This window comes from Saimiri boliviensis, chromosome 5, assembly GCF_048565385.1.
Source record: "Saimiri boliviensis isolate mSaiBol1 chromosome 5, mSaiBol1.pri, whole genome shotgun sequence".
NCBI lineage: Eukaryota > Metazoa > Chordata > Mammalia > Primates > Cebidae > Saimiri > Saimiri boliviensis.
In genome coordinates this window covers 26,261,753-26,287,055 of record NC_133453.1, presented here as the reverse complement: position 1 = coordinate 26,287,055, position 25,303 = coordinate 26,261,753, and the positions used below count along the sequence as shown (strand labels likewise).

The window sequence follows — 25,303 nt, the reverse complement described above, 5'->3', positions numbered from 1 at the left end:
TAAAAAAGAAAAAAAAAATTGTCTCTATGTAGACAAAGCGCCACATTTTGTGAGAGATACTCTTCTTTAAAATCACCTGCTACTTTAATTGAGGTTATCAAGGAAAGCATTAAGAAGAAGCTGATTTTTGAGCTGAGAAGTAAATGATGAAAAGGAAACAGTCCTGTGGATCTCATATACAATGCAGAAAAGGAATATCATATTTTATATTTTAGAATTATCACTCTGACTGCCACATGGAGTAATTTTAGAAAGAAAGGAGTAGAAACAATAACCTATTATGTGGCTATGATCCAACAGGAAATAATATTGACCCTGACAAGTGTTGTAGTAGTAGAAATGGTAAAAAGCATTCTAAAAGATCACAAGTTAACTAGACCAAGAGGCAAGAGGGAGATGATAAAATGCTGAAAGGCCCAATAGCACAGAGCATATACAGTCATTCCTCCGTATTACTGGGGATCTGGTTTGAAGACTCCCTCAAATATCAAAATCCCCACATACTCAATTCCTGCACTCACTCCGGGAGAACCAGAGCATAGAAAATGTCCACCTTCCATATACTTGTGTTTTGCATGCCACGAATACTGTATTTTCCATCCGCATTTGACTGAAAAATATCTGTATGTAAGTGGAGCCATGTATCTCAAGCCTATTTGTTCAAGGGGCAACTGTAATAAATTTAAGGAACTAAAGGATGGCCAACACACCTCACTTACAGAGATCAAGGAAGAAAGTGGTTTATAAAGAAAATGTGGCACATACACACCATGGAATACTATGCAGCCACAAAAAAGAATCAGTTCATGTCCTTTGCAAGGACATGGATGAAGCTGGAAGCCATCATTCTCAGTAAACTAAACAGGAACAGAAAACCCAAAACCTCATGTTCTCACTTATAAGTGGGAGTTGAAAAATGAGAACACATGGACGTAGGGAGGGGAATATCACACACCAGGACCTGTTGGGGGGGTGGAGGGTAAGGGGAGGGAGAGCATTAGCACAAATACTTAATGCATGATGGGATGATAGGTAACAGCAAACAACCGTGGCACATGTATATTTATGTAATAAACCTGCGCACTCTGCACATGTATTCCAGAACTTGAATTCCAAAAAAACAACACAAAAAGATGAGAATAGGCAATAGACCATGCAAGGTCTTGCTGGTAATGTTAAGGAATTCCATACTCAAACTAAGAGCAATGGAAAAACACAAAAGGGTTTTTATGTAAGTCAGGTGGCATTACTAGACGCTTAAGAAACAATATATAAATTTGTGAGGACCACTTAAACTTCCAGAGGTACTATGAAGATTACTTTAAACTAAAAAGATATCTGAGATTAAATGAATAAAGACCAAAGACTTTTTGGACCTTTCGTAACTGACTGAAGACAGAAACTGCTGGGATTTAAGGCTGCCAGACATCCCCTTTCATGGGAGATTTACTGGAAAAAAGACAGAGAAGACCAGTCATATCTGCATAAACAAACATCGGTATAAACCTTCTTATCTCCCATGTTCCCCTAGAAAGCCATTTGTTCTAAATGAAAAAACATTCCATGTTCATGGATAGGAAGACTCAGTATCATGAAAATGGCCACACTACCCAAAGTAATGTATAGATTCAGTGCTATCCCCATCAAACCATCATTGGCTTTCTTCACAGATTTAGAATAAACTACTTTAAATTTCATATGGAATCAAAAAAGGGCCCGCATAGCCACAATAATCCTAAGCAAAAAGAACAAAGCTGGAAGCATCACACTACCTGACTTCAAACTATACCACAAGGCTACAGTAACCAAAACAACATGGTACTGGTACCAAAACAGATATATAGACCAATGGAACAAACAGAGGCCTCAGAAATAACACCACACATCTTCAACTATCTGATCTTTGACAAACCTGACAACTAGTAATGGGAAAAGATTCTCTATTTAATAAACGATGTTGGGAAAACTGGCTAGCCATATGCAGAAAACAGAAACTAGACACCTTCTTTATACCTTAAACAAAAATTAACCCAAGATGGATTAAAGAATTAAACATAAGACCTAAAACAATAAACACCGTTGCAGAAAACCTAGGCAATACCATTCAGAATATAGGCATGGGCAAAGACTTCATGACTAAAACACCAAAAGAAATGCCAACAAAAGCCAAAATTGACAAATGGGATCCAATTAAACTAAAGAGCTTCTGCACAGCAAAGGAAACTATCATCAGAGTGAACAGGCAACCTACAGAATGGGAGAGAATTTTTGCAATCTACCCATCAGACAAAGGGCTAATATCCAGAATCTACAAAGAACTTAAACAAATTTACAAAAAAAAGATAAACAACCCCATCAAAAAGTAGGCAAAGGATATGAACAGACACTTCTCAAAAAAAGACATTAGTGTGGCCAACAAAAGTTCATCATCACTGGTCATTAGAGAAATGCAAATCAAAACCACAATGAGATATCATCTCATGCCAGTGAGAATGGTGATTATTAAAAAGTTAGAAAAATGGTGGAGAGGATCTGGAGAAATAGGAATGCTTTTACACTGTTGGTAAGAGTGTAAGTTCAACCAATGTGGAAGACAATGTGGGATTCCTCAAGGATCTAGAACCAGAAATACCATATGACCCAGCAACCCCATTGCGGGGTATATACTAAAAGGATTATAAATCATTCTACTATGAAGACACATCACATGTATGTTTATTGTAGCATTGTTCACAATAGCAAAGATTTGGAACCAATCCAAATGACAGACTAGATAAACTATGGAATACTATGTAGCCATAAAAAAAGGAAGAGTTTATGTCCTTTGCAGGGACATGGATGAAGCTGGAAACCATCATTCTGAGCAAACTAACACAGGAACAGAAAAACACACACAGTATGTTCTCCCTCATAAGTGGGAGTTGAACAATGAGAACACATGGACAAAGAGAGAGGAACATTACAAATAGGGCCTGTTGCGGGTGCGGAATTAGGGGAAGAATGGCATTTGGAGAAATACCTAATGTAGATGATGGGTTGACGGGTACAGCAAACCACCATGGCACATGTATGTGCCGTGTAACAAACCTACATGTTATGCACATGTATCCCTGAACTTAAAGTATATTTAAAAAAAAAAAAAAAAAAATAGAAAGCCATTTGTTCTTTCCATTGAAGACTTTTCTTCCCTCTACCTATTCCCATTAAATTAGGTGTATAAACCCCCATTTTTACCTGTTTGGAGAGTCACATTTTTCTGTGAACTCACATGTAGATTCATAAATAAAAATCTATCTTCTCTCTTGCTAATCTTTTTCACAGTTTAATTCATAGGCCCCCATACAATGAACCTAAGAGGGTAAAGTTTTTCTTCACTAACAAATTGTACAAGTCAACCACTTTTGTGATTTTGACAATTAACTCGCTTTGAGCTGTCTTACATTGTTTTTGTCTTTGGGCTATTCATTTTCTTCAAAGAAAAAAAACCATCCCTTATAATTCTCTCCTCCCACCCAATGTAAACATAGGTCAGCCCAACACAGGGGTGAGCTCACAGACAGTGCTCAGTAAGTACTAGTGAATAGATTATTTTATATTTTCCTACATCTTTCCAAGTGTTTATGTAAGATATGTTAGAATTAATTTTAAAAGCTAGAAGAAAACTTAAAAATCACTGAGTCTAATTCTTTCATTTTAACAATGAAGGACTAAAGTTCACATGAAAAGAAAGGAGGAGGTCCCTAACCCCCAACCTGGTGCTCTGTCTCTCTACACAAACCGGATTAGCAAAAGGTAATTTCAGGGCTAGAAAAGGAAAAAAAAAACAATAAAAAATAAAATGTAAGAAAGGGAGGAAAGTTGAAAAAAACAGCAAAAACCTGATAAGATTAACAACAATAACAATTAACGAATGACAAACGTTCTCCTGGTTAACATAGACAATCTCCTCTGACCAACCAGGCTTCTTACAATATGTTTTGTTATTCCTATTATAAGAAAGAAGAGGAGAAAAAGAGAGAAAAAAAACGACCCAAATTTTGTTTTCTTCCTTAGAAGTCACTTTTCATTCAAATTGTAAAGAACTCTGCAAAAAACTTTACTTACATTACAGAGCCAAAGAAAAATTTTAATGGAATGGAGTTCTAAACATAAGGTACTTTAAGAAGAAAACTAGTGGCCACTAGACTTAATCCTAACGCCTATAACATCCACCACATAGAAAATAAACATCGGATATTACTAAAGTGTTCAATAACATTTTAAGATGGTGATTATTCTTAAGAACTTTTAATACTTAAGAGACACAACATTATTTTAATTTCATTTTCTTACTGTTTTGGGGAAGAAATTTCTTTTCAACAGTCTCATGCCTTTATTAGCAAAAGAAAAGTACGTCATCAATTATTTTTTATTTCCTTTCTTAGTCATTTTTTATTCATACACAACAGCTTGTTTTATCAGCTTAAAATTAATACACCAGAAAATTGCTAATGATAATCTCAATTCTTTCGAGTTCAAAATTGCTTCTTCTGCCTATTCTTTCACCTCATATTTCTTGAGTACAAAAGTCCTATCTTTAAAAAAACCATCTACCAGGTAAAAAAGAACCTTAAATAGGTAAGAAGAAATGTGAAAACAGGCTTTGAAAACTAATTATTACTTAACTCTAGAAATTTCAGACATGATTACTGCCTAGCAAAAGAGTGAAGATTTCTACTCCAAAGTGCAGCCATCACTCCCTGCTGAGATGGAAGCACTACATTGAAAAGGCAATAAACTGATAAACCTGCTGGAGGCAGGAGTATGTATCTGAGTAAGGGCAGACTCTCCTACAAATACCCTTTGAATCCAATAGCTGAGTATGACCTGGTCCACAAAGTGTTACTAAGACAGGATCTTGGAGAGTATCAGAATGAGGTATCCATTCACACAGAGACTTTATGTCTAGATTCAACAAGGTCTTTTCTTTGCAGTGATAAGCAGATTTCAAAACCAAGTCATTTCTGATATAATCTCAAGTCTATAGGAAAGGTCAAAATAAAACGTTACCAGACTACTTTTCAAGAAAGGCTCAGGATTACAAAGACATAAAGGTTAATCCTCTGATAGTCTGTAATAACTTGTATTTGATTTTTTAAAAAATTATTTTAAACAAAGATGACATTTTCAATTAAAACCATGTCAAACCCTGAGGTTCTCAGTAGAACTGAGCTTTTAAAGGAAAGTTAAGGCTTACATACAACAGCAACATACTCAATTGACTAAAAAACCTAAATTTAAAAAGACACCAAATTTCATAATCAGGTGTACATATATCCTACCTTATAAATGAGTAAATGAAGATAACACATTCAATGTAACTGATATGAACACAATTTTATTATTCATCTGATAATAACTTCACTCAAGAAGATTTTAATTGAGTATCTTGTATAACTAAAAAAAGGAGCATAACAACAATATGATTGTATATTCCGAATTTTATCAGATATTCTGAATATCTAAGAATATCTAAGATAAGACTGTAAAAAGCAAAACACTCCTGCTGAAACATAAATCATGTTATTAACAACTACCAACAGTTTTTATGGGTGAATGCTTCTCAGCATGATAAATCATCATATTCATTTCATGAAGAAAAATATTGGTCCTTCCTCTGCACAGTAAATTCCTTAATGATAATATTTAAAAATTCTATCCTCTCAAATTCAGAGTACATCACAAAATATTGAGGAACAGAGATGCACGTGTTACTAAGGAGCTGCTTAGCCAAGTTTTTTCTTGAAATTTAATAATCAACTACAGAAAAAAGAAGAAATCAGAAAATGTGATTTAGCTATCATTAATCTACATCAAAGGATTATAATGATGTACATTGTGTGCCTTTCTAATTATTCTCTATTATAGGTTTCACAACAGAAGTTGAGAAATCTCTTTGACGAATCAGTCCCTTATTAAAAATCAAAGGAAAGTCCTTTGCTACCATCTGTGCAACATTAACGCCTTCACTGAAGAATGATTATTTTGTAAGTTAGTAAGCATTTAGTTCTATTTAAAAAAAAAAAAAAAACAATGGCAACACGGCTATTCAAACATTCATCTTCATCTATTACAAAGAAGTCAATGCATATATGAAACACTATGTAATAGTTACATAAAGACCAGCATCTCTCTCTAAAGCAGAAACAGAAAGGGAAATTGTTAACACTATAAAAGCATAATCAAAGTATTTTTGTTTTAATGTTACCAACACCAACATGTTTCACAGAACCTGACCAGCACCTGCAAGGTCTGATTTAATATGACAGGGTTCAAGAGAAAACGAAAACTTTTAAGTTTAACTCCATTAGTAAAAAGATTATATTATAAAGGATAATGTAAAATTATCCATAAATGGTTGTCAGCAAAATGTGACAATCTCCTTTTTAAAGTACACTGAACCGAGAAAAATGTGTTCAGGTATTTAGAGGCTCATTTTAGCAAGTATTACTATAAATCAGGCTTCTTTATCTCCAGCATACCATACACTATGTCCATGGTTTGACAAATTCTTCCTAATTGCCCACCTTAATTAGAGTAATTATATATATTATAGTAAATGCAAGTAACAAGGTTCATTTAAAAGATAAATTGTAAACTACAAAGTTTTTAAAAGAGAAAATGTGAGAGACGTTCACCATTCCACTTAATTCATCATCTTCTACACATGACCATTTAACAGAATCATACAGTTTTGGAGGGACAGCTTAGGAATCACTTAATATAATATTATTATCTTAATAATAACATTTTCCAGTCTCCTCATTATGAAGACGACCAACTGTCATTTGTCCCCAACTATCAGTTTCTGGTATATAGTTTACCATCTAACATTTTAGTTCTAGAAGTACTTACTAGATGATCAACTACCACAAAGGTACTGCATAAAACACACTGAACAGACAAAATATCAAAGAAACAAAGAGAAATGTTCCAGAAAAAAAATCTCCAGATCCGACTTTCAAGATGGCCACCTAAGAACAGCTCAGGACTTCAGCTCCCAGTGAAAGTGCAGAGGGTGAGTGGACGCCGCATTTCCAGACGAACTCTTATTGCCCACAGACCAGGAGATACCCAGGCAGAGGGGTCGCCAGCGTCGCAGTCCCAGCCGGTGCGGCTGTTTTGGCCCCCGCGGGGCTGATTCCGCCCGCGCGGCTGCTGTGACCACTCCCTGTTGCTGCCGTTCTCCGTAAAAAAGCCACTGGTCTGGGAGCCCTCTTAGCTGGCGAGCAGAGCCTTGAGACGGCAGAATAGCCCATTCATCTGAAATAGCGAGTCAGGCCAGGAGATTCCTAGGCAAAAAATCCGCCAGGAGCCTGCGCCGCAGTTCGAGCCGACTCCGTGAGTCGCAGCACGGGAGATCCCGGCGCCTTTTCAACAAGCGACCGGAACGCGGGGTCGTTCAACTTAAAAGAAAAGACTCTGAGTCAGGGAGCCAGGTGATCAGGCTCGGTTGGTCCCACCCCTCCACCCCCAACAACAACAAAAACAAAAACAGTAATTGGAAACCCTCTGGGTTGAGCCCTTCAAACCAAGCACAGCTGAACCGGGACGGTCCAGCTCCGTGGGGGAGGGGCTTCCGCCATTACTGAGACTCTCCACCGCTATGGAGGCAGGCTGCCGTTGCCGAGGCAACCCGCCGTTGCCGAGGCAACCTGCCACAACAGAGAGAGTCCGCCATAACAGAGGCGGGGCCACCATTGCCCAGACAGTTCTAACTACGCCCATATAAAAAGGACTACAGGGAAGAGCTCAGGGCAGCTGGGCGGAGCCCACAGCAGCTCAGCAAAGCCCCTGCGGACAGGCAGAGGCTAGTCCTGCTGCTAGCTGGGCGGGTCCGACCTGAAAAAAAAAATCAAAAAAGGCAGTAGTACAACGGAAACTCATAAAGCTCCAACTCCCTGGGACAGAGACAGACAACAGGTGGATAAACCCACAAAAATGGGTAGAAACCAGCGTAAAAAGGATGAAAACTCCCGAAACCAGAACACCTCTCCTCCTAAAAGTGATCACAACTCCTCACCAGCAAGGGAACCAGACCGGATGGAGAAGGAGGGTGATGAAATGACAGAATCAGACTTCAGAAGATGGGTAGTAAGAAACTACAATGAGCTAAAAGAACATGTTCTAACCCATCGCAAAGAAAATAGGAACCTTGAAAAAAGATTGGACGAACTGCTGACGAGAATGGACAGCATAGAGAGGAGAATAAGTGAATTGATGGAGCTAAAAAACGCAACACGAGAACTTCGTGAAGCATGCACAAGCTTCAACAGCCGAATTGACCAAGCAGAAGAAAGGATATCAGAGGTCGAAGACCAACTCAATGAAATAAAAAGAGAAGGCAAGAACAGAGAAAAAAGCGCAAAAAGGAATGAACAAAATCTTCAAGAAATGTGGGACTATGTGAAAAGACCTAATCTACGTCTGATAGGTGTACCTGAATGTGATGAAGAGAATGAATCCAAGCTGGAAAATACTCTTCAGGATATTATCCAGGAAAACTTCCCCAACCTAGCAAGGCAGACCAATATTCAAATCCAGGAAATACAGAGAACACCACAGAGATATTCCTCAAGAAGAGCAACCCCAAGGCACATAATCGTCAGATTCACCAGGGTTGAAATGAAAGAGAAAATGCTAAGGGCAGCCAGAGAGAAAGGTCGGGTTACCCACAAAGGGAAGCCCATTAGACTCACAGCAGATCTCTCAGCAGAAACCCTACAAGCCAGAAGAGACTGGGGGCCAATATTCAACATCCTTAAAGAAAAGAACTTTCAACCCAGAATCTCCTATCCAGCCAAACTCAGCTTCGTAAGTGAAGGAAAAATAAAATCCTTTGTGAACAAGCAAGCACTCAGAGATTTCATCACCACCAAACCTGCTCTACAAGAACTCCTGAAAGAGGCTCTACACATATAAAGGAACAACCAGTACCAGCCACTCCAAAAACACACCAAATGGTAAAAAAGCAGCAACACAATCAAGAATCTGCATCAACTAACCAACAAAACAGCCAGGTAGCATCAAAATGACAGCATCAAATTCACACATAACAATACTATCCCTAAATGTCAATGGACTAAATGCCCCAATCAAAAGACACAGACTGGCAAATTGGATAAAAAGCCAAAACCCATCAGTGTGCTGTATCCAGGAAACCCATCTTACATGCAAGGATACACAAAGGCTCAAAATAAAGGGATGGAGGAAGATCTACCAAGCAAATGGAGAGCAAAAAAAGGCAGGAGTTGCAATTCTCATCTCTGATAAAATAGACTTTAAAGCAACAAAGATCAAAAGAGACAAAGAAGGACATTACATAATGGTAAAAGGATCACTGCAACAAGAAGAGCTAACGATCCTAAATATATATGCACCCAATACAGGAGCACCCAGATACATAAGGCAAGTTCTTAATGACTTACAAAGAGACTTAGACTCCCACACAATAATAGTGGGAGACTTTAACACCCCATTGTCAATATTAGACAGATCAACCAGACAGAAAATCAACAAGGATATCCAGGACCTGAACACAGACCTGGAACGAGCAAACCTAATAGACATTTACAGAACTCTCCACCCCAAATCCACAGAATATACATTCTTCTCAGCACCACATCACACCTACTCTAAAATTGACCACATAATTGGCAATAAATCACTCCTCAGCAAATGCAAAAGAACAGAAATCATAACAAACAGTCTCTCAGACCACAGTGCAATCGAGTTAGAACTCAGAATGCAGAAACTAACTCAGAACCGCACAGCTTCATGGAAACTGAACAACTTGCTCTTGAATGTTGACTGGATAAACAATGAAATGAAGGCAGAAATAAAGATGTTCTTCGAAACCAATGAGAACGAAGACACAACATACCAGAATCTCTGGGACACATTTAAAGCAGTCTCTAGAGGAAAATATATAGCAATGAGTGCCCACATGAGAAGAAAGGAGAGATCGAAAATTGACACCCTATCATCAAAATTGAAAGAGCTAGAGGAGCAAGATCAAAAAAACTCAAAACCTAGCAGAAGACAGGAAATAACTAAGATCAGAGCAGAACTGAAGGAAATAGAGACACAAAAAACTCTTCAAAAAATCAATAAATCCAGGAGCTGGTTTTTTGAAAAGATCAACAAAATAGACAGACCACTAGCCAGATTAATAAAAAAGAAAAGAGAGAATAACCAAATTGATGCAATAAAAAACGATAAAGGGGATATCACCACAGATTCCACAGAAATCCAAACCATCATCAGAGATTATTACAAACAACTCTATGCACATAAACTAGTAAACCTGGAAGAAATGGATAAATTCCTGGACACCTGCAACCTCCCAAGCCTAAACCTGGAAGAAGCCGAAACCCTGAATAGACCAATAACACGGTCTGAAGTCGAGGCAGCAATAAAGAGCCTACCACCCAAAAAAAGCCCAGGTCCAGATGGGTTCACAGCTGAATTCTACCAGACATACAAGGAGGAGCTGATACCATTCCTTCTGAAACTATTCCAGACAATCCAAAAAGAGGGAATCCTTCCCAAAACATTTTACGAGACAAACATCATCCTGATACCAAAACCCGGCAGAGACTCAACAAGAAAAGAAAATTTCAGGCCAATATCCATGATGAACATAGATGCAAAAATCTTCAATAAAATACTGGCAAACCGATTGCAACAGCATATCAAAAAGCTCATCCACCATGATCAAGTAGGATTCATCCCGGGGATGCAAGGCTGGTTCAACATACGCAAGTCCATAAACGTAATTCACCACATAAACAGAACCAAAGACAAAAACCACATGATTATCTCGATTGATGCAGAGAAGGCTTTTGACAAAATTCAACAACCCTTTATGCTAAAAACCCTCAATAAACTAGGTATTGACGGAACGTATCTCAAGACAATAAAAGCTATTTATGACAAACCAACAGCCAATATCATACTGAATGGGCAAAAACTGGAAGCATTCCCTTTGAAATCTGGCACTAGACAAGGATGCCCTCTCTCACCACTCCTATTCAATATAGTACTGGAAGTTCTAGCCAGAGCAATCAGGCAAGAAAAAGAAATAAAGGGTATCCAAATTGGAAAGGAGGAAATCAAATTGTCTCTATTTGCAGATGACATGATTGTATATCTGGAAGACCCCATCATCTCAGCCCAAAATCTCCTGAAACTGATAAACAACTTCAGCAAAGTCTCAGGATACAAAATCAACGTGCAAAAATCACAAGCATTCCTACACACCAGTAATAGACTTCAAGAGAGCCAAATCAAGAACGAACTGCCATTCACAATTGCTACAAAGAGAATAAAGTACCTAGGAATACAACTAACAAGGAACGTAAAGGACCTCTTCAAGGAGAACTACAAGCCATTGCTCAACGAAATAAGAGAGGATACAAACAGATGGAGAAACATTCCATGTTCATGGTTAGGAAGAATCAACATCGTGAAAATGGCCATACTGCCCAAAGTAATTTACAGATTCAATGCTATTCCCATCAAGCTACCAATGACCTTCTTCACAGAACTGGAAAAAAACACCTTAAACTTCATATGGAACCAAAAGAGAGCCCGCATAGCCAAGTCAATTCTAAGCAAAAAGAACAAAGCGGGAGGCATCACTCTACCGGACTTCAAACTATACTACAAGGCTACAGTAATCAAAACAGCATGGTACTGGTACCAAAACAGAGATATAGACCAATGGAACAGAACAGAGGCCTCACAGGAAATACAACATACCCACAACCATCTGATCTTCGACAAACCTGACAAAAACAAGCAACGGGGAAAGGACTCCCTGTTTAATAAATGGTGTTGGGAAAACTGGCTAGCCATGTGCAGAAAGCAGAAACAGGACCCCTTCCTGACACCTTACACCAAAATTAACTCCAGATGGATTAAAGACTTAAACATCAGACCTAATACCATAAAAACCTTAGAAGAAAATCTAGGCAAAACCATTCAGGACATAGGCGTAGGCAAGGACTTCATGACCAAAACGCCAAAAGCAATGGCAACAAAAGCCAAAATAGACAAATGGGACCTAATCAAACTCCACAGCTTCTGCACGGCAAAAGAAACAGTCAGTAGAGTGAATCGGCAACCAACAGAATGGGAAAAAATTTTTGCAGTCTACCCATCTGACAAGGGGCTGATATCCAGAATTTATAAAGAACTAAAGCAGATCTACAAGAAAAAAACAAACAAGCCCATTCAAAAATGGGCAAAGGATATGAACAGATACTTTACAAAAGAAGACATATAGGAGGCCAACAAACATATGAAAAAATGCTCATCATCACTGGTCATCAGAGAAATGCAAATCAAAACCACATTGAGATACCATCTCACACCAGTTAGAATGGCGATCATTAAAAAATCGGGAAACAACAGATGCTGGAGAGGATGTGGAGAAATAGGAACACTTTTACACTGTTGGTGGGAATGTAAATTAATTCAACCATTGTGGAAGACAGTGTGGCGATTCCTCAAGGACCTAAAAATAGAAATCCCATTTGACCCAGCAATCCCATTACTGGGTATATATCCAAAGGATTATAAATCATTCTACTACAAGGACACGTGCACACGAATGTTCATTGCAGCACTGTTTACAATAGCAAAGACCTGGAACCAACCCAAATGCCCAACGATGATAGACTGGATAGGGAAAATGTGGTACATATACACCATGGAATATTATGCAGCCATCAAAAACGATGAGTTCACGTCCTTTGTAGGGACATGGATGAACCTGGAAACCATCATTCTCAGCAAACTGACACAAGAACAGAAAATCAAACACCGTATATTCTCGCTCATAGGCGGGTGTTGAACAATGAGAACACATGGACACAGGGAGGGGAGCACTACACACTGGGGTCTGTTGGGGGGAAATGGGGGAGGGGCGGGGGGTGGGGAGGTGGGAAGAGATAGCATGGGGAGAAATGACAGATACAGGTGAGGGGATGGAAGGCAGCAAAGCACACTGCCATGTGTGTACCTATGCAACAATCTTGCATGTTCATCACATGTACCCCAAAACCTAAAATGCAATAAAAAAAAAAAAAAAAGAAAAAAAAAAAAAGAAACACTGAATGCTGGCTGGCTACAGAAACAAAAACAAAAACAAAAAAAAATCTCCAATGCCCTTCAAGGCTAGTTTGCTTTGGGAAGACTTTGGGATGAAAACTTGGTGACTATGCAACTTACATTAAGGTAGAAAAAACTCTGCACCATGGAACTTAAGAGATCTGGCAGAATGTTTTAATTCAGTATGTTTACACTCTAAATTTCTTACAATTTTCTATCAAAGTAGCAAAGAAAGATATTACCATTATAATTTTTTAAGAAGGCCTATGAATCCATAGATGTTACCATTATAAAATGATTTAAACCAAATTCTAAGAATGTATTTTAAAATTCTTTTAATTAGGTCAGGTACAATGGCTCATGCCTATAATCCCAGCACTTTGGAAGACTGAGGTGGGAGGATCGTTTGAGGCCAGGAGTTCAAGACCAGCCTAGGCAACACAGTAAGACCATTATCTCTTCTTAAAAAAAAAAAAATAATAATAATAATAATTAGCTGGGTGTAGTGATGCCTCCCTCTCATCCTAGCTACTTGGGAGGCTGAAGTGGGAGGATCTCTTGAACTCAGGAGTTCAAGGCTGCAGTGAGCCATGATGGCCCCACTGCACTCCATCCTAGGCAACAGAGCAAGACACTGTCTGTCTCAAAATAAAGAAATCATTTTAATTAAGTTTAGTCTCTAGGATATAAATTAGCATTGCCAATTTTTATTCAACTCGATTCAACAAACATAATAAATACCTACACTTCTAACCAAAAAGTTGTACAAAATAGAAAAACAGTAAATAAGAAATTTACAACACAACTGCCCTCTGTAGCCTAGGTCCTCAGTTTTCTTACCTACAGAATAACAGAATTAAAGATGATCTTGTTTCTAAATTTTGGATTATGTGTTATCTAAACAGTGAAATTCAACTCAGTTTAACGTAAGTAATGTTGAAGGCAGCAGTGCTTAAGTCTGGTAAGAACTAAAGTATTTATTCCTAATTATAACCAGGAAAACAAACACAAAATAGCCTTTGAAAAATTGATCAGTAGAATGATCTCTCCAATCTCCAACTCTATGTAGATGAGAAAGACGAAATTCTAAAAGGCCTCAGAAACTTGTTCTAAACTCAGTTTTCTTAAATATCTTTAATGATGAAATATGAAAGCATTTCATATTCCATAGTCCTCAAAATATAAATGATTCAAACATCACTAGCCAGAGTAAAATTTCTACCAAATCTATCTTACTCTTCTTTGCACCCCCGTGGTATGCCAGAACTGACAGTAGTAAATCCATCAAGGGTTACCTTGCTCTCCGTTTATCACCATTAAAAACGTTATTAGTTATAAATTGTGTTCCTCCTCTACCAAAATTCATTTGTCGAGGTCCTAACCCCCCAGTAACTTAGAATGAGACTTTATTTGGAAATAAGTTCAGTGTAGATGTAACTAGTTAAAATGAAGCTATACTGGAATACAGTGGACTCCTAACGCAATGATTCCTATCCTTGTAAAAGGAGGAAATTTGATACAAACAAGAATACCATGTAAACATAAAGATGGCCATCTACAAGCCAAGGAGACTAGCCTGAAGCCCTCTCACAGTCCTTAACAGAGAACCAACCTTGCATAGACTTTGAGCTCAAACTTCGAGTATCTGGAATGGTGAGACAATATATTTCTGTTATTTAAGCCATCCAGTTTGTGATACTTCGTTACAGCAGTTATAGCAAATTAATGAATACATTACTACACAGAAAATGGTGAAAAACCCAATCAAAATATCATCAAAGCCACAAATCCCAAAGTAGCACTCCAAATTTCAATGCAAAGCCAATAATCCTAACAGATCACGTACTTCTAAGAATCTAACAAAAGTCACTTTCACACAAACATGAACGGTTTCCATACTGCACAATTAACTCAAGAGGCTCACTGATCCTGTACCCACATCAACTCTGAACACTGCCGAAGGTGTGTGGGCCCCTAATTAAGAACCCCTGCACTGACCCGTGGTATCTATGTGGGGAGAGAAAGCTAGATCACATACCAATCTTTTAACAACAACAAAAAATTATCGGTATTATCTTTGAATAAGAAGAGTTTAGATAAACTAATGACAATTTTTTTCTTCAGTATGTTCTTAAAACACTGTAGTTGTGTATTACAACTACAATATCAATTTTTAAAAAGGGCAACTTTTAAAAATGTGTATATAGTTACATCTGAAAGTAAGTAAAACTTCTGCACTACAGCACATTTTATCTTAAAGAAGGAGTCAAATACAATGATGCAGATAACCGGCTGAAGGAAATTTTTCATAGATATAGACTGATGTGAGTTCTGATTCTTAAAAATACAGATCTGTGGTAAGACTCAAAGTTTTTGCCACGTTTCTTTATTTTGTACACTCAACTTCATCTTTAGTAGATGACAATAAGACATCATGGCAAAATTCTAAGAACAAAAGATTAAAAAACAGAAATCTAAAAATTTTACATGAGTATTATCAATCATCCACGGCATCCTGCCAGTCAAGAACAGGCTCTTCTACAAACACAGATTAAAATGGCATGATCTGGCCAATAAAAAGACAATTCCAATATCCAATTATGAAGATACAAAATATTTTAATTTCTTTCCACAGTTAATTAGTTCTCAGCAGAAAGCACAACGGAAAGATATATAGTTAACACACAGAGTCTAAGGACAATTTGAAAAATGTTAACCCCCACTTAAATAGAAAAGAAAATGAGTATTAGATTTCTGCTCTTTCAAAATGTGCTAATCTAATTAATTCAGTCTAGAAAAGTGATCCATGGAAGAATGTTGTATTCTATCTTGGGAAAGGGTATTTAAGCAAGTTAAGTGCTGTTACAGCCAAAATCACTATCCCATATATATTCTACAGAAGTTATCATAAATGTAAAAAGCAGGCAGTGTAAAAGCAGCAAAAAAGTTCCTGGATTTACAATCAGAAAGGGGCTCTATTTCTCCAACTTCTGGTACTAACTACACATGTGACTATAGGCAAGGTTATTTCACCTCTCTGGACCTTGATTTCTCAACAGTAAAATAAGGGGATTAGATTTTAATTATCACTACGCTTTCTGTCATTTCTCAAAATGATCTCCTAAAAACCACTGGGTGTGGTGTCACATGCATGTACCCAGGAGGCTGAGGTGGGAGAATCCCTTGAGGGCAGGAATTCAAGTCTGGCTTGGACAACATAGAGAGACTCATGGCTATTTTTTTTTTAAATCCCACATTTTAAAATCTAAAATATGCCATTCAGAATTCCAGACAGATGTTTTACGTACTTTATATGACAAATATGAATTAATCAGTTTTTAACTAAGAGAGGCGGGGATATTTCTTACCTGAGAGCTTACTGTCATGTAGCAAATTTCGAAGCTTACTACAAAGTTGAATCATACTGTTCAGTTGTCTATTAATCTTCACATCTTGTATCCAGGCTGGGGTGTAACACACTGGACATTCAGTTCCAATACAGTCGCTTACACAATTACTTTAAAAAATAAAAAAATAGAAAAAAATCAACATATTCGGCAGAATCTAAATTCCAAAAATTAAACAGTTTGAACAGAAATAAATGCAGCAGAGGTTATTCTAACAAGTGTATTACAAGGTCAGTTGTAATACAGGGTCAGTTGTAATACACTTGTTAAATACTGTTTAAAAGAGTAAAATACACACACACACACACACCAAACCTAAAATTGCTCATGTAATTTGCTATGAAGAGACTTAACGTAGCCTGACATTAGTCTGTATAACTTTTCCTGCAAATAAATCTGTAGCTTCTAAAGATTACAGAGATGTAACAGAAAGACAGAATATCTAAGGTATAGTAGCCATGCATCCTAACTTATTCTATCTTTACATTCCATAAAAATAATTACCAAAAACTACTGCAGAGACTAAGACCTTTTGTTTTGTTTCTGGACTAGTATCTCAAGGCTTTAAAGTAGCTTTTGAGAAAAGATCTTTGGTTCTTTCAGACAATTTTATAACCTATCATTCTCAATTACCTGGGTTATCTAAGCATTAGTTTCATAGTTAGAAGGGTTTTTCTAATTTTGGGGTTCACAAACCTTTTGCAAATCTGATGAAAACATGTATGTATTCATGTAAAAAGAAGGATTCAAAATCCGCACCCCTCCCCCCGCACACACACAAGCCCATTTGTTTATTCCAGAATAAGAATTCTATAAATTTACTCCTTCATTGGCCTCACCAGATGGGTTCCAGCAACACTGAGTAACATAACAGTTGAAAAAGCCACATCTTCCCCAAGCACTACAGGACATTCCTTGTCACTGGACCCAATCCTCTGTAGGCAGAGAGGATTCTTATAATATGAACTATCTTCAGAAAAACCTATGCCATTTCTAATTTTTGTATCCTTGGCTTCTAGCATCATTCCTGAAAGAATGGAACTCAAAAAAAAAAGTTGTAAAATTAATCTGTAACCCATACCAGAGCTGGCAGAGACTTTTGTGACCATCTGACTCAAAAAATGTCACGGGGGTCAATAAATGTCAATTTTAGCAAAGGATCTTCTATACATTTGTTTGCTAGTAGTTAAGAACTCCAACTTGGAACCCCAATACAAAAAAATATGTAAACCTGATTACTCAGGCAATTTAAATCATTTGTGTAAGACTTAATTAGTAAAACGCAATCTGAAATCAACTGATCAAGAACCACCACCTCATTTTTGAAGAAAATGGGATCCAGTTAAAGTCACTTGCCCTGCACTGCACTAGTACTCAGATCAGACTATTATCTTACATATTCTGTAACATTTTATAAACTAGTCCCAAATTATTTTATATACATTCATTCAGAAGTCTGAAAATATGTCATTTTTCAGTAGATCTGTATAGCTCCATGAGCGATTATTTCCCAAATGACCCATATGCGATGTTCTAAAATCATGCTGAGTAAAAGATAAATTACAGATACTAGATAAACCAATGGAATTTCACATAACACAGTATAAAAATTTACTGATATTATTTGAGACTCCACACTGTGATGAACCGAAAGAAAACAGCACTTGTTGGCCAGGCATGGTGATTCATGCCTGTAATTTCAGCACTTTGGGAGGCCAAGACAGGAGGATCACTTGAGCTCAGGAGTTCAAGACCATCCTGGGCAACATGGCAAAACCCTGTTTCTATTAAAAAAAAAAAAAAAAAAAAAAAAAAACCACTACAAAAATTAGCCAGGTGTGGTGGGGCACACCTGCAGTCCCAGCTACTCAGTAAGTGAAATGGGATGATCAGCTGAGGCCAGGAAACTGAGGCTACAGTGAACCACGATGGCACCACTGCACTCCAGTCTGGATGACAGAGACTCTTGTCTTCCAAAAAAAAAAAAAAAAGGCACTTGTCAAGTTTTGGTGTAGTATTAAGGAATAGCCACGGTTTTCTTCAAAAGCTATTGGGAAAAAAAAATGAAAAACAACCAAAAAATACCTGATTTGAATCTTAGAAAAATGAAAGAAAAATTAAAAAAAAGTAAAAGCTATTGAAATACTTTATAAATACTTTATAGTATTTTAACTACAAATATGTATAAGGCCAGATTTTCTTCAATCAAAAGAACCTATCACAATAGACTGAACACATAAGCTGAAAATGTAGCTGTTTTCTATTCAGCAAGACAGAGATTTGCAAAAATGCAAAACAGTGCCATTCTATTTTTTCCTTGATTTGTAAAATTGTTATTTTTTCCTTAAAAAAGTGTTATTTGGCCGGGCGCGGTGGCTCACGCCTGTAATCCAAGCACTTTGGAGGCCAAGGCGGGCGGATCACCTGAGGTCGGGAGTTCAAGACCGGCCTGACCAGCATGGTGAAACCCCGTCTTTAATTTAAAAAAAAAAAAAAAGCCGGGCGTGGTGGCTCAAGCCTGTAATCCCAGCACTTTGGGAGGCCGAGGCGGGTGGATCACGAGGTCAAAGAGATCGAGACCATCCTGGTCAACATGGTGAAACCCCGTCTCTACTAAAAATACAAAAAATTAGCTGGGCATGGTGGCGCGTGCCTGTAATCCCAGCTACTCAGGAGGCTGAGGCAGGAGAATTGCCTGAACCCAGGAGGCGGAGGTTGCGGTGAGCCGAGATCGCGCCATTGCACTCCAGCCTGGGTAACAAGAGCGAAACTCCATCTCAAAAAAAAAAAAAAAAAAAAAAACAAAAGTGTTATTTAAGGCCGGGCGCGGTGGCTCAAGCTTGTAATCCCAGCACTTTGGGAGGCCCAGGCGGGTGGATCACGAGGTTGAGAAATCGAGACCATCCTGGTCAACATGGTGAAACCTCGTCTCTACTAAAAATACAAAAAATTAGCTGGGCATGGTGGCACGTGCCTGTAATCCCAGCTACTCAGGAGGCTGAGGCAGGAGAATTTCCTGAACCCAGGAGGCGGAGTTTGCGGTGAGCCGAGATCACACCATTGCACTCCAGCCTGGGTACCAAGAGGGAAACTCTGTCTCAAAAAAAAAAAAAAAAAAAAAAAAAAGTGTTATTTATGTTTATATGTAATGGGTTTATTATTTTTAAATGAATTCTTTAAGTCTCAGTTTTGTATGATAAATACACACACGTATGCACACACAAAAGCTCTTAATGATTCTCAATTTTGAAGAATGTGAAGTGGTCTGAGACCAAAATATCTGAGCAACCCTGCACGTGTCTTAAACAAACTGTTAAACAAACTGTATCTTAGAGAGTAGGTGAATTACTTTTATCAGTTGGACTGAGCTGTGTCAAAATCATTTGAAAACCTCATTGCTGAGCATTTTATTTTAACTCAAAATCTGCAAAGAATAAAAACAACTACCATAATTTTTGACATTATATAATCAAAATACATCAAAACTTCACTGAATGCATTCTTTGCTATGCTCATGTCATATACACAAAATCATTTTCTCTTTTAAGATGTTCTCATGTCTCAACCTTTTATTGGCTGTTTTAAGTCACAGAGGCATTTAGAATCCCCTTTAGAATTTGATTAAAAAGTATGGATCCCTGTGTTCTCATTGTTCAACACCCGCCTATGAGTGAGAACATGCGGTGTTTGCTTTTCTGTTCTTGTGTCAGTTTGCTGAGAATGATGGTTTCCAGGTTCATCCATGTCCCTACAAAGGACGCAAACTGATTGTTTTTGATGGCTGCGTAATATTTGTGTATATGTACCACATTTTCCCTGTCCAGTCTATCATCGATGGACATTTGGGTTGGTTCTAGGTCTTTGCTATTGTAAACAGTGCTGCAATGAACATTCGTGTGCATGTGTCCTTATAGTAGAACGATTTATAATCCTTTGGATATATACCCAGTAATGGGATTGCTGGGTCAAATGGGATTTCTGTTCTTAGGTCATCGAGGAATCGCCACACTGTCTTCCACAACGGTTGAAATAATTTACACTCCCACCAACAGTGTAAAAGTACACACTGGGGTCCGTTGGGGAGAAATGGGGGAGGGACGGGGGTGGGGAGGTGGAGAGAGATAGCATGGGGAGAAATGACAGATATAGCTGAGGGGAAGGAAGGCAGCAAATCACACTGCCATGTGTGTACCTATGCAACAATCTTGCATGTTCTTCACATGTACCCCAAAACCTAAAATGCAATTAAAAAAAATAATAAAAATAAAAATAAAGATCCAGTTAAGGGGAAAAAAAAAAAAAAAAAAAAGTATGGATCCCCTACCCGACCACACACACAAACCAGCTTTGTATAAAAATGTCACAGAGTTCATCACGCTCTAGCAGCTTTGGGACTGACCTATTGTACACAGTAAGCAAACCCGTCGTCCGTCTGCTGAAACAAAATACAACTGCTTGCTACAGAGTGGGGAGAGGGAGTGGGCATCATTTCGTAAGCAAATCCATGGGAGGCGTTTTGGAGGCAGTGACATTTCAGTTGAAATGTAACTGATAAAAAGTAAGCCTCACAGAAATCTGGCATAAGTACATTCCATGTGGAAGAAATAGCAAGTGGCAAAGTCCTGGGCGGGAGTAAGTTTGGTGTATTTAATGAACTAAAAGTAGAAGTTCTGGAACAGTGAGAGGCAGAGGTAAATGACGTCTAAGAAGCAGGGTCTAGGTCCTATAAAGCATTTTGCAGACCACGGGGCAGAATTTGGATTTTATTCTAATTGCACTAGGAAGCCACTAAAGAATTTAAGCAGGGTAATGATACGAACATTATTGAGATTTTTCAAAGATCACCGTCAAGAATGTAGAAAATGAAGAAGGGGTGATGATACCAAAAAGTAAAGACCAGTTATGAACCTATCACAGTAGTATGAGCAGAGGTAATAGAATGATGGCTTGGAACAAACTATAAACTGCAGCAAATTCAGAAAACAGGTAGAAAAATTCAAGATTCAGGACACATTCTGAGGCAGAATGGACAGAACTTAGTGATGTGGGATGAGCAACTTAGCAGTAAGTGGTACCCTTTACTATGATGAAGATTACCCAGGCAGGAAAAGGCTGAAGAGGAGGATGATCAAGAAATCAGCTCTGAACATACCAACTTTAAAACGCCTTTTCTTTCATCATTCAAACAGAGGTATCTGGTAGGCAACAGGTACCATCTCCTATCCCATCCTCCTGCTGGATCTCTCTCATATAACACCTATTTTTTCAGAAACAAAAATTGGGACCCAAAACATAGCTGCCTCCCAGACGACCTTAGCCCATGAAGTAACACACAAGGTTATTTTCATATATGCTCAAATTTCCGAATGCAGTTTGTTCATGCCAGATAGCAACATAATCATAACTGGAAATAATTAAAAGATTAATTCAAAGGAGGCTATACTTACCCTATCACATAGGCAATTAAACAATTAAACTAAGACATAGAATCTCTCAACTGATTTCTCCTGAACAAGAAATAGGAGATAAAAGTTTAATCTTCTGACCTACAAGCCACAGCCGTCACATGGATATAATTTCACAATAACTGTTATTGAATTGTGTCCCCCAAAAAGATGCTTGAGTCTTTACCCCTCAGTAACTGTGAATATGACCTAATTTGGAAACAGGGACTCTAGATGATCAAATTAAGATGAGATCATTAGGGTTAGCCCTAATCAAATATAACTGGTATTCGTATAAAAAGGGGAAATGTGGCACAGAGAGAAGCATGCACTCAAGGAAGAATGCACAAAAGCAAAGACCAGAGTGATGCATCTCAAAGTCAAGGAACAGCAAAGACCGCGAGGGGAAAGACATGGAGCAGATTCTCCCTTGAAGCCCGTAGAAGGAACCAACGTTGCCATCATCTTGATCTTAGACACCTATCCTACACACTATAGAGAAAATACATTTCTGTTGTTCTAAGCCACCCAGTTTTTGGTTCCTTGCTATGGCAGCCTTAGGAAACTAATACAATAACGATAAGAAGTATACTTTCATAATTTTGAGTCGACTCAAAACTTAGCTGGAAAATTTAAAAACACATATTATGTAAAAGATATTAATTTTTTTCCTCAAACTTGGCAAAGCTGTCTACTAAGCTTTGTAACTTTGGACAAGTCATCCTCTTGGAGCTCTGTTTTTCTTTCTTATTTGTAAATTAAGACACAGTTAGAAATATCAAGATAATGTACAACAGGTTACTTTGCAGACTTTGAAAGTTACACAGACATAAAGTACTATAAGTATCAACAAGAATACATGATTGTTATTTAGTAAAAAATATAGTTGTCCTATATACATCAAGCTATAATTACTTACCTACAGAAGATGTGTTCACAACCTCCTAAGCATACAGGCTCTCTCAGAATGTTATTGCTGTTTGAAGAAATTAAAACAATAAAGATTTAAGTCATTGTTGAACATTTCCCACCCATCATTTCATCCAAGACCCAACACTACTGTATTTCTCACTTTCTCAAAGTAGAAGGTATTAAGGAAGTATTCATTTGAAAGGCCGTTTCTCCCTGGTTAAATATTATACCATAACATATCTGCTGATTTTAAATAGCAACTACCAAACTCAGTACAAGTTATAATACATTTTAAAATATATCTTCTAGAAAGTTGGAGAAAGGAACAAATTTGTTCAAGTATCTCTAAACCTCTTAAGGCAAAACCAACTACTGGCTTCTTCTTTCAACTACTAAGGTGTATGATTCACAGATCATATACCTCAAAATGTAAACCACAAGTAGAATGACCATATAACATATTGTCCAAATGAGAAAACTTCTGAGAGTGAAGAGGAGTGATAATTGAATAGGATGCTGGGATAGCAGGAATAAACCAGGACTGCCCCAGACAAGCCAGAGATCTAGTCTCTTTGACTATAAGAATCCATGGTTTCCAATTAGAAAAAAAAAAAACATGAGTTTCTTACAACTGTAAAGTAGCCATTTATTTTTCACAGATATATTGTGAAAAATGCAGCCATTCTTTTCACTTCACAGAAAGTTTATTGTTCTTTAAGCAAATGCAAACAGAAATCATCAGGCTGGCAGTGTGTCTGCAGACAGAATGAAGTTCCCTGCACTGAGCAAAGAGACACAGAAGCAAAATATTCCTAATGTTGCCCATCAAAATACCTGCTACATTTGTTAATCCTAAGAAGGTAATGATACTAATAAATACACACCAAGCCATTATACTCAGTGGATGTAATGTACCCAGAGAAGTAAATCCTTTTAAATGATGAGCACTTTTTGTGCATGGTTTACTATATTAACTCTAAAACCTTTAGGTCTTTACACTGTTATTATCAAATTACCTCTGTACACATACCACATATCAGTAAAAACAATTCTCCACATTTCTTGAAAGATCTAAGGTATCACACTGCACATCTTAATGGATATGAACATTCAAGTGAAATTGAGCTTTTCGGAAAGACTGCTATAAACAGAATATACACCCACAATGTTATTCTCAAGATACTAAAAATGGTGCTCACTGACATTACAAAACCTATTAGTTTTTAAAAACTCACCATGTCTGATTTTTGTATCACAGTATGTACAACATACTGATAAAAATACGATTTGTGTTTCTGGCAATTAACATTATCTCTTTTAACATTCATACTGAGCCTCTAATTTTTGTTATTTGACCTACCAAACCTAACCTCAAGTGTACTGAATTCTATTTCACGGCAAGCTCTGTCTTTAAGATCTCAAAAGTGGTGTTCTTTTACCTCCTCCTATCACAATATCCTTCCTCTATCTCTTTTATTATATCACCCTGACCAAACCTTCACCTTCAGGTTGCTTGCTACCTTCAAAGAATTCCATTTCGTTTCCTAACACCTTGGATTCCCTATCCAGCCCAGGCCACAGTTAACCATTTCCAAGTCATTTTCACCACTACCTAATTCTGCTGACCTCTTAGACACTCATGGATGCCAATATATAATGCTCGGTAGGTCCCAGAGTCCACTTGTTTCCTGCCCACTCAGGCTGTAAATAACCACTATAAAAAGAAATAAAGATGTATAAGTTTCTGTCTACAAATTTATTTGGTAGCAGCTGGGAACTGTGGATCATGTCTGTAATCCCAGCACTTTGGGAGGCTGAGGTGAGAGGATCACCTGAGGCCAAGAGCTCAAGACTGGCCGGGGCAACATGGTGAAATCCTGTCTCTATTAAAAATACAAAAATTAGCCAGGTGTGGTGGCGCACACCTGTAATCCCAGCAATTTGGGAGGCTGAGGCACAAGAATCACATGAACCTGGGAGGTGAAGACGGCAGTCAGCCAAGACTGTGCCACTGCACTCCAGCCTCGTGACAGAGCGAGACCCTGTCTCCAAAAGAAATAAATAAAATTTTAAAAATACAGAAATTCGCCAGGTGTGGTGGCACATGCTTATAATCCAAGCAACTTGGGAGGCTGAGGCACAAGAATTACTTGAACCCGGGAGGCAGAGATGGAGATGAGCTGAGATTACGCTACTGCACTCCAGCATCGGTGACAGAGCCAGACTCTGTCTCAAAAAAATAAAATAAAATAGGCATAAAATGTATTTGGTAGCTTCTTCATCTTTGTATCTCTAGCAAGTGACATATTTGATATTCTGTAAGTAAACAAACAAATGAATAAATGGCTATTCAAAACAATCTCTATGCTTCCTTATCTCATTAAC

The 25,303-nt window shown here is 37.8% G+C and overlaps 1 protein-coding gene across 1 annotated transcript in view; it reads right to left on the bottom strand.

Moving 5' to 3' along the window:
* Window positions 1-25,303, bottom strand: part of BARD1 (BRCA1 associated RING domain 1) — a 91,262-nt gene that overhangs the window by 56,004 nt on the left and 9,955 nt on the right. The window contains exons 2-3 of the mRNA XM_074399063.1: window positions 22,926-22,982; window positions 16,524-16,672 (exon numbers count right to left, since the gene is read on the bottom strand). Of these exons, the coding sequence (XP_074255164.1) occupies window positions 16,524-16,672; window positions 22,926-22,982 (206 nt within the window). The remainder of the gene's footprint in view (window positions 1-16,523; window positions 16,673-22,925; window positions 22,983-25,303) is intronic.